The 15798-nt window shown below is 46.6% G+C and overlaps 2 protein-coding genes across 2 annotated transcripts; both read right to left on the bottom strand.

The window, feature by feature from the left end:
• Positions 1-1808: 1808 nt before the first annotated feature.
• Positions 1809-2849, bottom strand: LOC123142126 (dehydration-responsive element-binding protein 1H-like). Its single transcript, XM_044561140.1, has one exon. The coding sequence runs from the start codon at positions 2788-2790 to the stop codon at positions 2053-2055; it is 738 nt and encodes a 245-aa protein (XP_044417075.1). The 5' UTR covers positions 2791-2849; the 3' UTR covers positions 1809-2052.
• Positions 2850-15121: 12272 nt separating this feature from the next.
• Positions 15122-15797, bottom strand: LOC123142125 (cinnamoyl-CoA reductase 1-like). Its single transcript, XM_044561139.1, has 2 exons — positions 15662-15797; positions 15122-15580 (listed from the first exon to the last, which is right to left on the bottom strand). Exons 1-2 carry the CDS (start codon positions 15737-15739, stop codon positions 15224-15226), a joined length of 435 nt encoding a protein of 144 aa, XP_044417074.1. The 5' UTR covers positions 15740-15797; the 3' UTR covers positions 15122-15223.
• Between the last annotated feature and the right edge of the window lies 1 nt (position 15798).

The following is a 15798-nucleotide window of genomic DNA, read 5'->3' as shown; positions in this document are numbered from 1 at the left end:
ACATCACCTACCAGCACATGCTTCTCTCTCTCTCTGTGTGTGTGTGTGTGTCTCTCTCTCTCTCCCTCTCTCTCTCTCTCTCTCTCTCTCTTACACGTTGTTTAAACTTTCTTCCATTGTTGGCCACAAGGTTAGATTTATTGTAGAAAATCTAGGGGGGGGGGGACAAAACGTATGGCCATTGGTTAGTTAGGGAATTCAATTATGATGATCATCAGCGTGAACTAGGGCTGGACCAAAAGCTCGTAGATCGTGACCTTAACGAGCGCTCGATAGTTCGGCTCATTAAGCTCGTGGCTCGCTTATTAATGAAAAGAGCCAATCATCGATTTCGGCTTGTTAAGCTTAACAAGCTTAACGAACGAGCTAACGAGTTTCACGAGTAGCTCGTTAAGCTCGTTAGTAACAACGCAACACCTATTTTTATCTTACGTGACAAAGTTTTCATAGCACCTTGGTCCATCTATTCAATCTAATCTACATACGAGGCAACAAACTAGTGCCTTTCCTTTTGTAGTCACCATCATCCTTCTTAAAAACCACATCTACAACTCATCATGTACAAAGTAACACATGAGACTCTATTAAAGAGCGCTCGCTAGCGCTCACGAGCTTAACGAGCTTCAAACGAATCGAGCCGAGCAGGGTTTTCTGCTTGTTAATCTTAACGAGGTTAACGAGCCGAGCCTTAACGAGTTGAGCAGCTCGTTAATCCACCCCTAGTGCGAGCCTCCATCTCTGTGATCTACCGAGAGAAAAAACAACACGAGAAACCAAAAACACAGACAATTCACTTTAACTTTAGCGTCTTTCTTTACTAAAAAAATGGTCCAACAATCGGCTTCACAAACCACAGGAAAACATCTACCATTTCAATATGGAGAGGATAGAGTATTTCAAGACCACGAACAAGCCTATGCATATGCATGTTCGGCACACAAATGGCAGTGAAGAGTGGAAATATATTTAAAATGATATTTCATTATAAAACAACTCCTCCTGAAAATTTGAAAACAATGTGTTTTTTAACACGCTTAAAAGTGCAAACACACACTCACGCTTACATATCATCTACCAAAGAATGAGTGGCCAATTTTTAATACTCATTACATTCGAAGCATAAAGTGTAGTTTGACCATCATAATTTCATGCTTTGACTATCAATGTTATAGGACAAAAGCATATCTAATATTTAAGTTTACACATTGATTTTTTCCCCATTATACTCGTTTTAAAATTCTCCGCGTGGAAGTGTTCCATTGGTATAGATATATGTTTACAAAATACCAAGATATAAAAATTATCGAACAATACTTAGTGTAGTGTTTCAAGTTGCTAGACATTGCTACACTAACTATTAAGTACCATCTTAGAAATCAAAGAAAATAGCATAACTAACATCCTATAAATCTTTACTACGCTAGATATTGAAAGTGCTAAACTTAAGTTTATATGCATTCTGTTGGATCGGATTGATTAGAAGTAATAGTAATCTAATAATAAGAGGATCGGAAGAGGAATACAAATGTTTTCTAAACTTAGGCACTGTTTCCATATTTTGCGCGGGCAGACACACACAGCAAATTTAACAAAATATAACATATGATCAACAATTTCTCATAATAGGCATATGTTTATGAAAAAATAAATCTCAATGTTACAATTTTATGAATATATCCATCTCTAAGACTAGCCACAATGGGTAGTAACATAGAGTAGTAACATGAGCATGTTACTACTCTATGTTACTACCTCTATAGTGGAAAGTAACATATGTGTAGTAACATGCAACACTTCATTTATTATGCTATAGACTCATCTTGCCTTGATATGTGTGATATTACAGTAACTAGCTAAGTTACTAGAACTACCTTTCTCTTCATTAACTCATTGCCACATAGACAAATTTGCTGAGTTGGACTTGAAGTTACTGCTGAAGTTAGGCTAGTCTAAGAGGGCTACTGTGTTAGTTTAATTAGTCTAAATATAAAATTAAGGCTATGCATTGCATCTATCCTACCAGGCTACCACTTGGTTCTAGCTACAAACGTCCTAGTAACTCCAGAGCGCGACATCAGCTCCGGCTCCGCCGTCGGCGCAGTCTCCATTGTCCCAGTATTGACCGGTGGCCATGGTAGGCGGTGGCTCCATGAGCAGGCCCTGCGCAAGGTTCGCATAGTAGTACGTGTCCGAGTCCGTCTCCCCAAACAGGCAGTCGAGGTCGAACATGTCCATGCTTAATGCGGATGGCTCTTCAAAAGTGGCATCACCGGAAGTCTGCGGCGTCTCGGACGAGGGGATGCTGCACGCCGCCGACGACGGGACGGCCACGCTGGACGTGACTTCCTGGGTCGCCCCAGCGGCGGCACCGGTGGCCTCCGGACGGCGCAGGAAGTCCGCGACGGCCTGGACGGCCGCACGCCGGACATCAGAGAGGTTGGAGAAGGCGGGCGGCACCGAAAGCAGCCACGCGGAGTCCCGGAAGTTGAGGCACGCGGCGGAACGGCCGCGCAGCATGAGCATGGCGGCGTCGTGCGCGCGCGCGGCCGCCTCGGCGGTGAAGTACGTCCCGAGCCAGAGGCGCGTGCCGCGGTCCCCGGGGACGCGCACCTCGCACACCCACCGGCCGGCGCTCCCGCGGCGGCGCACGCCGCGGAACACGGGGTGCCGCGTCTCGCGGAATTTGGTGCGGCCCGCGGGGCGCTTCGGCGGCCACGGCCACGCCGTCCCGCCGCGCTCGGTCGTGGACGAGGAGGAGGCAGAGCTCGAGTGCTCGAGGCTCATGTCCATGGCTGCTGGCTGCCGGTCGATAGCTCGGTGGTGGTAGCTAGCTTGAGGCTTGTGCTCGAGTGAGAGTGTTGCTTAGTGTCGTGCTCGTGAGTGCGCGCATTTATACGTGTAACAATAAGATGACAGCTGTTTCCTTAGCCGCGTTGCTGCGTCGCGTCCACTCGCCGGATGGCAAGACGCGCTTTGGAAACGCAGCTTACGCCGTTCTGTGTGCACTCCAGCGGGTAAGACGCGTCTTGGTCTAGCATCCCTGCTCGTAGCCGCCTGCTGAGTTCACGTGTTGTTAAGTCGCTCTCTGTAACGTCGATTTGTGGCATGGTGGCGCTTTCCTGCAGCGCGTTATGTTAGCACGTGGGAAGCATGGCGCTTTGCTGCCGGGCGTTTGCCTGTTCGCTAAGTGAGTGCGAAGAAAGTCAGGTCAGGTCAGGTGCCACGCGTGACTCGCGACTCGTGAGCCTAGCGACTGGCATAGTGGTGGCAACTGGAAAGGGCTTTGCTGAAACTGAAAGCTTGCGTTTAGTTTTAGTTTCAGAGGCGTTTGGGTTCCATGTACACGAATGTGAGTATCTATTAAAAAAATGAATAAAGCTAACGTCAGAGTTTTAGCACCTCAAAACGAACGCATTTTCATCATTAGATTATTAGCATGAATCTCAGGGCAAATCTAACCAACAACTTGTGCTAAATCAGATAAACAACGGTGTGATTGCAAGATATATAACCTGAAGCACAATTGCTATCATAAAATAAGTGCATAAGTAAAGAGCTCGGTTAAGAGATAACCAAGGCATGCAGAGATGACGATGTATCCCGAAATTCACCCCTTTGCAGATGCTAATCTTCGCTAGAGCGGTGTGGAGGCACAGTGCTCCCTAAGACCCACAATGGCTGACCGTATTCTCCTCACGCTCACACAATGCAAGGTGTCGTGAATCCACTAAGGGACCCTTGAGGGCATTCACCAAACTTGTACAAATTGAGACCCTTGAGGACGGTTACCGAACCCGTACAAATTGCCCCGGGCAATCTCCACAACTTAATTGGAGGCTCCCGGAGATTGCCCAAAGCTTTACACCATAATGATTGAGCTCCATGACAACACCAACCATCTAGGCCACCCAAGCACCGAGGATGAACAAATTGTAGGGTACCAAGCATCCAAGAGTAAAAAAGCTTCTCAAAATTTCACTTCCATGTATCACCGTGGAGAATTCAAACCCGTGCATCAAATGCAATGGCAAGAGCACACGGAATGCTCAAGTCCTTCTCTCCAAATCCCACCACAATAAATAATGCTATGAAGAAATATGAGAGAAAGAACAAAGGTGAAGAACACAAAAAAACGCCAAGATCTAAATCCAAAGGGTTCCCCTCACTTAGAGAAGATATGGATTGGTGAAAATGTAGATCTAGATCTCCTCTCTCTTTTTCCTCAAATAGACGCAAGAATCAGGGGAGGAATAGAGAGAAAGCAAACGACAAGAGGTCAACAATAGTGGGCGAAAACTTGCCCAGATTCATTGGGGCCATCAGGGAAGAAGACCCTCTTAAATAGGCTCCCACGAATCTAACAGTTATGCTACAGAAAAACATTGGAGCAGTACAACCACTTGGATAAGTGGTACAACTGCTCCAGACAGTAAAACCAGGCAGTAGTGCCCTGGGCAGTACAACCACTCATCACACCGGTTGCACCGTTTATTAAAACAATCGGAATTATGGTGCTCCCACCGCTCACTACCGCACCCCAAAACCCAGAGGAATCACCCTCGAGCGGTAGTTGGGATGGTACAAATGCCGGAACAGCCGTCCCAAAAGCTCATAGGAGTGGCTGTAAGTTTCATTGCAGTACAAATGTCGGAACAACCGTCCCAAAACCATGCACATGCCAGGCAAGCAACCCAACCGCCAAAGCCGTTGACGGAACCGAGAATATCCGTTGACGCCTGAGTGGCTCCAGTTCGTTGATCAAATTATTGAGAAGAGACAATCTGTCCAAAATCCCACATTGAAGATGCTACCGTAATCTTACTCATCTGACACAAGTGTATGCCAATAATAAATCTGGGTGTTATGTCATGTCCCAGAAAATACATCGCATTTGCTGCACCTTCATAACTGCAACTAGCCATCAATATCTTTGTCAAACATTACCCGACCATTCCTTTTCAAAAACAATAACATGGCCACCCAAACGAATAAATTGGAAACATAAAAGAAGATGGAACATGATAGTCAAATTGAAGGAAATATGCCCTAGAGGCAATAATAAAGTTGTTATTTATATTTCCTTATACCATGATAAATGTTTATTATTCATGTTAGAATTGTATTAACCGGAAACTTACTACATGTGTGAATACATAGACAAACAGAGTGTCCCTAGTATGCCTCTACTAGACTAGCTCGTTTATCAAAGATGGTTAAGTTTCCTAGCCATAGACATGTGTTGTCATTTGATGAACGGAATCACATCATTAGAGAATGATGTGATGGACAAGACCCATCCGTGAGCTTAGCACTTTGATCGTTTAGTTTATTGCTATTGCTTTCTTCATGACTTATACAAGTTCCTATGACTATGAGATTATGCAACTCCAGAATACCGGAGGAACACTTAGTGTGCTATCAAACGTCACAACGTAACTGGGTGATTATAAAGATGCTCTACAGGTGTCTCCGATGGTGTTTGTTGAGTTGGCATAGATCGAGATTAGGATTTGTCACTCCGATTGTCGGAGAGGTATCTCTGGGCCCACTCGGTAATGCTCATCACTATAAGCCTTGCAAGCAATGTGACTAATGAGTTAATTGCGGGATGATGTATTAAGGAACGAGTAAAGAGAATTGCCGGTAACGAGATTGAACTAGGTATGGTGATACCGACGATCGAATCTCGGGCAAGTAACATACCGATGACAAAGGGAACAACGTATGTTGTTATGCGGTTGGACCGATAAAGATCTTCGTAGAATATGTAGGAGTCAATATGAGCATCCAGGTTCCGCTATTGGTTATTGACCGGAGATGTGTCTCGGTCATGTCTACATAGTTCTTGAACCCGTAGGGTCCGCACGCTTAACGTTCGATGACGATTCGTATTATGAGTTTATGTCTTTTGATGTACCGAAGGTTGTTCGGAGTCCTGGATGAGATCACAGACATGAAGAGGAGTCTCGAAATGGTCGAGACATAAAGATTCATATATTGGAAGGTTATATTCGGACACCGAATGGTTCCGAAGTGTATCGGGTATTTTCCGGAGTACCGGGAGGTTACCGGAACCCCCCGGGGGATTAATGGGCCACAATGGGCCTCAGTGGAGAAGAGAGAGGGCCGGCCAGAGGTGCCCCCCCCTTGCCCAGTCTGAATTGGACAAGGGGAAGGGGGGCACAGCCCCCCTCCTTCATTCTCTTCTCTCCTCTTTCCCTTCTTCTCCTTCTTGGACTACGAAAGGGGGAAACCTACTCCTACTAGGAGTAGGAATCCTCCCCTTGGGCGCGCCCCTTGTGGCCGGCCCTCCTCCTCCTCCCCTCCTTTATATACGGGGGAGGGGGCACCCCATAGACACACAAGTTGATCTTTAGCCGTGTGCGGTGCCCCCCCTCCACAGTTTTCCACCTCGGTCATATTGTCATAGTGCTTAGGCGAAGCCCTGCGTCGGTAACTTCATCATCACCGTCAACACGCCGTCGTGCTGACGAAACTGACCCTCGACCTCAGCTGGATCAAGAGTACGAGGGACGTCACCAAGCTGAACGTGTGTAGATCGCGGAGGTGCCGTGCGTTCGGTACTTGATCGGTTGGATCGCGAAGACGTTCGACTACATCAACCGCGTTACTAAACGCTTCCGCTTTCGGTCTACGAGGGTACGTGGACACACTCTCCCAGCTCGTTGCTATGCTTCTCCTAGATAGTTCTTGCGTGATCGTAGGATTTTTTTTGAAATACTACGTTCCCCAACTGTGGCATCCGAGCCAGGTCTGTGCGTAGATGTTATATGCACGAGTAGAACACAAAGAGTTGTGGGCGATAATAGTCATACTTCTTACCAGCATGTCATACTTTGACTCGGTGGTATTGTTGGATGAAGCGGCCCAGACCGACATTACATGACCGCGTTCATGAGACTGGTTCTACCGCCGTGCTTTGCACACAGGTGGCTACGCTCGGTCCTTGTTGAAGATTAAAACAACACACTTGATGAAAAATCGTTGTGGTTTTGATGCGTAGGTAAGAACGGTTCTTGCTAAGCCCATAGCAGCCACGCAAAACTTTCAACAACAAAGTAGAGGACGTCTAGCTTGTTTTTGCAGGGCTTGCTGTGATGTGATATGGTCAAGACGTGATGATATATAAATTGTTGTATGAGATGATCATGTTTTGTAACAGTTATTGGCAACTGGCAGGAGCCATATGGTTGTCGCGTTATTGTATGAAATGCAATCGCCATGTAATTTCTTTACTTTATCACTAAGCGGTAGCGATAGTCGTAGTAGCAATACTTGGCGAGACGATAACGATGCTTCGATGCAGATCAAGGTGTCAAGCCGGTGATGATGGTGATGATGACGGTGCTTTGGAGATGGAGATCAAAGGCGCAAGATGATGATGGCCATATCATATCACTTATATTGATTGCATGTGATGTTTATCCTTTATGAATCTTATTTTGCTTAGTGCGGCGGTAGCATTATAAGATGATCTCTCACTAAATTTCAAGGTACAAGTGTTCTCCCTGAGTATGCACTGTTGCTACAGTTCGTCGTGCCGAGACACCACGTGATGATCGGGTGTGATAAACTCTATGTTCACATACAACGGGTGTAAGCCAGTTTTTGCAGACACAGAATATTCGGCTTAAACTTGATGAGCCTAGCATATGCAGATATGGCCTCGGAACACTGAGACCGAAAGGTCGAGCGTGAATCATATAGTAGATATGATCAACATAGTGATGTTCACCATTGAAAACTACTCCATCTCACGTGATGATCGGACATGGTTTAGTTGATATGGATCACGTGATCACTTAGATGATTTGAGGGATGTCTATCTAAGTGGGAGTTCTTAAGTAATATGATTAATTGAACTTTAATTTATCATGAACTTAGTACCTGACAGTATTTTGCATGTCTATGTTGTTGTAGATAAATGGCCCGTGCTACTGTTCCGTTGAATTTTAATGCGTTCCTAGAGAAAGCTAAGTTGAAAGATGATGGTAGCAACTGCAAGGACTGGGTCCGTAACTTGAGGATTATCCTCATTGCTGCACAGAAGAATTACGTCCTGGAAGCACCGCTAGGTGCTAGGCCTACTGTAGATGCTACTGATGACGTTAAGAACGTATGGCAGAGCAAAGTTGATGACTACTCAATAGTTCAGTGTGCCATGCTTTATGGCTTAGAACTGGGACTTCAACGACGTTTTGAAAGTCATGGAGCATATGAGATGTTCCAGGAGTTGAAGTTAATATTTCAAGCAAATGCCCGGATTGAGAGATATGAAGTCCCCAATAAGTTCTACAGCTGTAAGATGGAGGAGAATAGTTCTGTCAGTGAACACATGCTCAAAATGTTTGGGTACCACAACCAGTTGACTCAACTGGGAGTTAATCTTCCTGATGATATTGTCATTGACAGAGTTCTTCAATCACTGCCACCAAGCTACAAAAGCTTCATGATGAACTATAATATGCAAGGGATGGATAAGACAATTCCTGAGCTCTTCACAATGCTTAAGGCTGTGGTGGTAGAAATCAAGAAGGAGCATCAAGTGTTGATGGTTAACAAGACAACTAGTTTCAAGAAGAAGGGCAAAGGGAAGAAGGGGAACTTCAAGAAGAACGGCAAGCAAGTTGCTGCTCAAGTGAAGAAGCCCAAGTCTGGACCTAAGCCTGAAACTGAGTGCTTCTACTGCAAAGGGACTAGTCACTGGAAGCATAACTGCCCCAAGTATTTGGCGGATAAGAAGGATGGCAAAGTGAAAGGTATATTTGATATACATGTTATTGATGTGTACCTTACTAATGCTCGTAGTAGTGCCTGGGTATTTGATACTGGTTCTATTGCTAACATTTGCAACTCGAAACAGGGGCTACGGATTAAGCGAAGATTGCCTAAGGACGAGGTGACGATGCGCGTGGGAATTGGTTCAAAGTCTATGTGATCGCCGTCGGCACGCTACCTCTACATCTACCTTCGGGATTAGTTTTAGACCTGAATAATTGTTATTTGGTGCCAGCGTTAAGCATGAACATTATATCTGGATCTTGTTTGATGTGAGGCGGTTTCATTTAAATCAGAGAATAATGGTTGTTCTATTTATATGAGTAATATCTTTTATGGTCATGCACCCTTGATGAGTGGTCTATTTTTATTGAATCTCGATAGTAGTGATACACATATTCATGGTATTGAAGCCAAAAGATATAAGTTTAATAATGATAGTGCAACTTATTTGTGGCACTGCCATTTAGGTCATATTGGTGTAAAGCACATGAAGAAACTCCATGCTGATGGGCTTTTTGGAATCACTTGATTATAATCACTTGATGCTTGCGGACCATGCCTCATGGGCAAGATGACTAAGACTCCGTTCTCCGGAACAATGGAGCGAGCAACAAACTTGTTGGAAGTAATACATACTGATGTATGCGGTCCGATGAGTGTTGATGCTCGCAGCGGGTATCGTTATTTTCTGACCTTCACAGATGATTTGAGCAGATATGGGTATATCTACTTGATGAAACATAAGTCTGAAACATTTGAAAATTTCAAAGAATTTCAGAGTGAAGTGGAAAATCATCGTAACAAGAAAATAAAGTTTCTACGATCTGATCGTGGAGGTGAATATTTGAGTTACGAGTTTGGTCTTCATTTGAAAGAATGCAGAATAGTTTCGGAACTCACGCCACCCGGAATACCACAGCGTAATGGTGTGTCTGAACATCGTAACCGCACTTTATTAGATATGGTGCGATCTATGATGCCTGTTACTGATTTACCGCTATCTTTTTGGGGTTATGCTTTAGAGATGGTTGCATTCACGTTAAATAGGGCACCATCTAAATCCGTTGAGACGACACCTTATGAACTGTGGTTTGGCAAGGAACCCAAGTTGTCGTTTCTTAAAGTTTGGGGCTGCGATGCTTATGTGAACCTGATAAGCTCGAACCCAAATCGGAGAAATGTGTCTTCATAGGATACCCAAAAGAGACTGTTGGGTACACCTTCTATCACAGATCTGAAGGCAAGATATTCGTTGCTAAGAATGGATCCTTTCTAGGGAAGGAGTTTCTCTCGAAAGAAGTGAGTGGGAGGAAATTAGAACTTGATGAGGTAACTGTACCTACTCCCTTATTGGAAATTAGTTCATCACAGAAATCAGTTCCAGTGATTCCTACACCAATTAGTGAGGAAGCTAATGATGATGATCATGAAACTTCTGATCAAGTTACTACCGAACCTCACCAGAGTGGTACGGTAATCCTGTTCTGGAGGTTATGTTACTGGACCATGACGAACCTACGAACTATGAGGAAGCGATGATGAGCCCAGATTCCGCAAAATGCCTGGGATCCATGTATGAGAACAAAGTGTGGACTTTGGTTGACTTGCCCAATGATCGGCAAGCCATAGAGAATAAATGGATCTTCAAGAAGAAGACTGACGCTGACGGTAATGTTACTGTCTACAAAGCTCGACTTGTTGCGAAAGGTTTTCGACAAGTTCAAGGAGTTGACTACGATGAGACCTTCTCACCCGTAGCGATTCTTAAGTCCATCCGAATCATGTTAGCAATTGCTGCATTTTATGATTATGAAATTTGGCAAATGGATGTCAAAACTGCATTCCTTAATGGATATCTTAAGGAAGAGTTGTATATGATGCAACCAGAAGGTTTTGTCGATCCGAAAGGTGCTAACAAAGTGTGCAAGCTCCAGCGATCCATTCATGGATTGGTGCAAGCATCTCGGAGTTGGAATAAACTTTTTGATAGTGTGATCAAAGCATATGGTTTTATACAGACTTTTGGAGAAGCCTCTATTTACAAGAAAGTGAGTGGGAGCTCTGTAGCATTTCTGATATTATATGTAGATGACATATTGGTGATTGGAAATGATACTGAATTTCTGAATAGCATAAAAGGATACTTGAATAAGAATTTTCAATGAAAGACCTCGGTGAAGCTGCTTATATATTGGGCATCAAGATCTATAGAGATAGATCAAGACGCTTAATTGGACTTTCACAAAGCACACACCTTGATAAAGTTTTGAAGATGTTCAAAATGGATCAAGCAAAGAAAGGGTTCTTGCCTGTGTTACAAGGTGTGAAATTGAGTCAGACTCAACGCCCAACCACTGCAGAAGATAGAGAGAAAATGAAAGTCATTCCCTATGCTTCAGCCATAGGTTCTATCATGTATGCAATGTTGTGTAGCAGACCTGATGTGTGCCTTGCTATTAGTTTAGCAGGGAGGTACCAAAGTAATCCAGGAGTGGATCACTGGACAGCGGTCAAGAACATCCTAAAATACCTGAAAAGGACTAAGGATATGTTTCTCATTTATGGAGGTGACAAAGAGCTCGTCGTAAATGTTTACGTCGATGCAAGCTTTGACACTGATCCAGATGACTCTAAGTCATAAACCGGATACGTATTTTTATTGAATGATGGAGTTGTTAGTTGGTGCAGTTCCAAGTAGAGCGTCATGGCGGGATCTACGTGTGAAGCGGAGTACATAGCTGCTTCGGAAGCAGCAAATGAAGGAGTTCATATCTGATCTAGGTGCCATACCTAGTGCATCGGGTCCAATGAAAATCTTTTGTGACAATACTGGTGCAATTGCCTTGGCAAAGGAATCCAGATTTCACAAGAGAACCAAGCACATCAAGAGACGCTTCAATTCCATCCGCGATCAAGTCAAGGAGGGAGACATAGAGATTTGCAAGATACATACCGATCTGAATGTTGCGGACCCGTTGACTAAGCCTCTCTCACGAGCAAAACATGATCAGCACCAAGACTCCATGGGTGTTAGAATCATTACAATGTAATCTAGATTATTGACTCTAGTGCAAGTGGGAGATTGAAGGAAATATGCCCTAGAGGCAATAATAAAGTTGTTATTTATATTTCCTTATATCATGATAAATGTTTATTATTCATGCTAGAATTGTATTAACCGGGAACTTAGTACATGTGTGAATACATAGACAAACAGAGTGTCCCTAGTATGCCTCTACTAGACTAGCTCGTTTATCAAAGATGGTTAAGTTTCCTAGCCATAGACATGTGTTGTCATTTGCTGAACGGGATCACATCATTAGAGAATGATGTGATGGACAAGACCCATCCGTTAGCTTAGCACTTTGATCGTTTAGTTTATTGCTATTGCTTTCTTCATGACTTATACAAGTTCCTATGACTATGAGATTATGCAACTCCCGAATACCGGAGGAACACTTAGTGTACTATCAAACATCACAACGTAACTGGGTGATTATAAAGATGCTCTACAGGTGTCTCCGATGGTGTTTGTTGAGTTGGCATAGATCGAGATTAGGATTTGTCACTCCGATTGTCGGAGAGGTATCTCTGGGCCCTCTCGGTAATGCACATCACTATAAGCCTTGCAAGCAATGTGACTAATGAGTTAGTTGCGGGATGATGCGTTATGGAACGAGTAAAGAGACTTGCTGGTAAGGAGATTGAACTAGGTATGGTGATACCGACGATCGAATCTCGGGCAAGTAACATACCGATGACAAAGGGAACAACGTATGTTGTTATGCGGTTTGACCGATAAAGATCTTCGTAGAATATGTAGGAGCCAATATGAGCATCCAGGTTCCGCTATTGGTTATTGACTGGAGATGTGTCTCCGTCATGTCTACATAGTTCTCGAACCCGTAGGGTCCGCACGCTTAACGTTCGATGATGATTTGTATTATGAGTTTATGTGTTTTGATGTACCGAAGGTTGTTCGGAGTCCCGGATGAGACCACGGACATGAAGAGGAGTCTCGAAATGGTCGAGACATAAAGATTGATATATTGGAAGGTCATATTCGGACACCGGAATGGTTCTGAAGTGTATCGAGTATTTTCCGGAGTACCGGGAGGTTACCGGAACCCCCCGGGGATTAATGGGCCACAATGGGCCTTAGTGGAGAAGAGAGAGGGCCGGCCAGAGGTGGCGCCCCCCCCCCTGGCCTAGTCTGAATTGGACAAGGGGAGGGGGGGCCCCTCCTTCCTTCTCTTCTCTCCTCTTTCCCTTCTTCTCCTTCTTGGACTAGGAAAGGGGGAAACCTACTCCTACCCCTTGTGGCCAGCCTTCCTCCTCCACCCCTCCTTTATATACGGGGGAGGGGGGCACCCCATAGACACACAAGTTGATCTTTAGCCGTGTGCGGTGCCCTCCTCCACAGTTTTCCACCTCGGTCATATTGTTTTAGTGCTTAGGCGAAGCCCTGCGTCAGTAACTTCATCATCACCGTCAACACGCCGTCGTGCTGACGAAACTGACCCTCGGCCTCAGCTGGATCAAGAGTACGAGGGACGTCACCGAGCTGAACGTGTGCAGATCGCGGAGGTGCCGTGCGTTCGGTACTTGATCGGTTGGATCGCGAAGACGTTCGACTACATCAACCACGTTACTAAACGCTTCCGCTTTCGGTCTACGAGGGTACGTGGACACACTCTCCCTGCTCGTTGCCATGCTTCTCCTAGATAGATCTTGCATGATCGTAGGAATTTTTTTGAAATACTACGTTCCCCAACACAAATATGGTACTTGTGTACAAATCAGACTTTTTTTTAAATGGAGGAGGACCCCCGGCCTCTGCATCTGGACGATGCATGCAGCCACCTTATTAATTATTCACACAAGACCTTACAGAGTCATACAACAGTAAGACTAAAGCCACTGTCTAGGCAACATCTGTCGCTACTCCTATCTAGTTGATGAAGGGATGTTGATAGTCTGGGCCTAATACCAAACAGACCTCGCAGCCAAACCTAAACATCTAAGACCTGAGGTCCCAACTAGGACGCCTGCCGGGTATGGGGCACCTACCAGTCCGGCACACTCCTCAACCAGGACGCCTGCCGGGTATGAGGCCGCCGCAGCCACCTGCAACCAATCCACCTTCAGAGCTGTACTGTTGCATCTACCATGACAGGTCTCTCTGCCATCGACGCCACCACGACGCCAGACAGCGTCATCCTCCTGCGCGAGTCCATCCTCGCACATCGGACGCCGAATCTGCACTGCGCCACGTCGTCGAGATCCGTCGCCATCAATGTGTAGGATGAAGCACCGCCCCACCAAAAGATGCGGTCCATTGGTCCCTCGAGCCCGTGCACACCTCCAAGAACGACGCCCCAAGGGGGAAATGACATAAGAACGCCGCCGTCTTCCGATCTACTGATCTAGGGTTTCCCCCGGAGGTAGCAGCCAGTGGCCTTGAACTTCTCCTCGGCGAAGCCTTCAAGAAGGGAATGGCGCAAAATAGCGCCCCCACCGCCGGCTTTGGCAGTAAGCCGAAAGCAAATTTCCACCCGGATCTGTTCGAAGGACCTCCATCAAGCATCTTGTGCACGGATCGCCGCCATCTCTACTGGGGACTGGACGATGGATCCAGGCCGCCGCCGCCTGACTGGCCACAGCACCACCGCGGTGCCTAAGCCAGCGCTGTCAGGCCCACCATGCCCGCCTGTAGACGCCCTCCAGATCTGCCGGCCCGCCGAATCCCATCTGGGCAAGGCGAGGCCCGCGATCTGGGCCGCCGCCACAGGTGCTCCTCAACCGCGGGGGGAACGCGCCTGCGCTGCCGCTGCCGTCACACTCGCCGCCGGGCGCCCGCTGCTCCTTGCCGCCGGTGCACCGCCGAGCCATGAGCCGCCGCCGCCGACATGAGATCGCCATCACCGCGCGAGGGGGGAGGCCCCGCCGCCACCGTCATTGGCCAGACTACGCCGGCGTGGCCTCGGGCGGCGGCAGGAGGGGGGAGACTAGAGCGGAGGCCTAGGGCCGGCGGCGGTGGATCGCCCCCCGTGTCGCCAGGGGTTGGCGACGCGGGGGTGAGGGCTACTTGCAAGAGCAAGACACAATTTTCTCTATTGATCCCAAATTACAATATCATTCTTTCTTTTTTTTCTGGGAAGAAGAATTTATTAATAATGGGTAGAAGTACATTCATTACAAAATAAATAATGCCCCCTCAGTTCCAAAGTACTCGTCGTGATTTTAGTTCTATTTACATGCCACACTTTGCTTTGTAGAAATACACAATTAACAGTATTTTCTTTTGTTTGTCGTCATCTTCACACCTGCCGCCCCAATGAATTCCACGGTGAGCAAGCAAAGCAACGCCCAAAATCGAATCAAACACATTGAAATAAGATCGATCATGTTGTGCTCGTACTTACTTGGCGGTTATGTGGTACTGCGGGAAGAGGTCGCTGAGGAGTTGGAGGAAGTGTGCACGGTGCAGCACGGCGCCGATGCAGAGGTACCGGCCGTGTGCGTCCGGGTGCTCGTAGACGAGGAGATGGGCTCGGGCGACGTCACGGACGTCGGTGTAGGTGGCGACGGCGTTAGGGTAGGTGGGTTTGGCGCCGGTGAGGTTGCGGGCGACATGGCTGCTGCTGAAGTTGAGTGACTGCTGCAGCATGGGGCCCATGGTCATAGACGGCACCACCACCGCCAGCTCTAGGCCCCTCTTGGCCGCCTCCTCCGTCGCCGTGATCTCCGCCATCATCTTAGCGCAGCAGTACATGTTCTGCAATGCACAAGAGGGACGGTAAGTGTGCTCAGTTCACCGGCTAGAAAGATCGGGTGCGATGGAGCAGAGGATTCTTACCCCTGTGTTTTTGCAGTAGTCGTAGTCGCTCCAGCACGTCTCGTCGAGCACGGCGTCGGGGCTGCGGTTGGGGTCCATGTGCACAGCGCCGTAGGACGAAGTGAACACCACGCGCTGCACGCCAGCGTCCGCCGCAG

Source organism: Triticum aestivum, chromosome 6D, assembly GCF_018294505.1.
Source record: "Triticum aestivum cultivar Chinese Spring chromosome 6D, IWGSC CS RefSeq v2.1, whole genome shotgun sequence".
NCBI classification, from domain to species: Eukaryota; Viridiplantae; Streptophyta; class Magnoliopsida; order Poales; family Poaceae; genus Triticum; species Triticum aestivum.
This window is presented reverse-complemented; position numbering and strand designations above follow the sequence as displayed.

Excerpts from the sequence above, each read along its gene's own strand:
- LOC123142126 (XM_044561140.1), bottom strand. The coding sequence starts at position 2,790 with ATGGACATGAGCCTCGAGCACTCGAGCTCTGCCTCCTCCTCGTCCACG.
- LOC123142125 (XM_044561139.1), bottom strand. The coding sequence starts at position 15,739 with ATGGACCCCAACCGCAGCCCCGACGCCGTGCTCGACGAGACGTGCTGG. Across the intron at positions 15,581-15,661 it reads ACTACTGCAAAAACACAGGG|AACATGTACTGCTGCGCTAA; the intron begins GTAAGAATCCTC and ends TGTGCATTGCAG.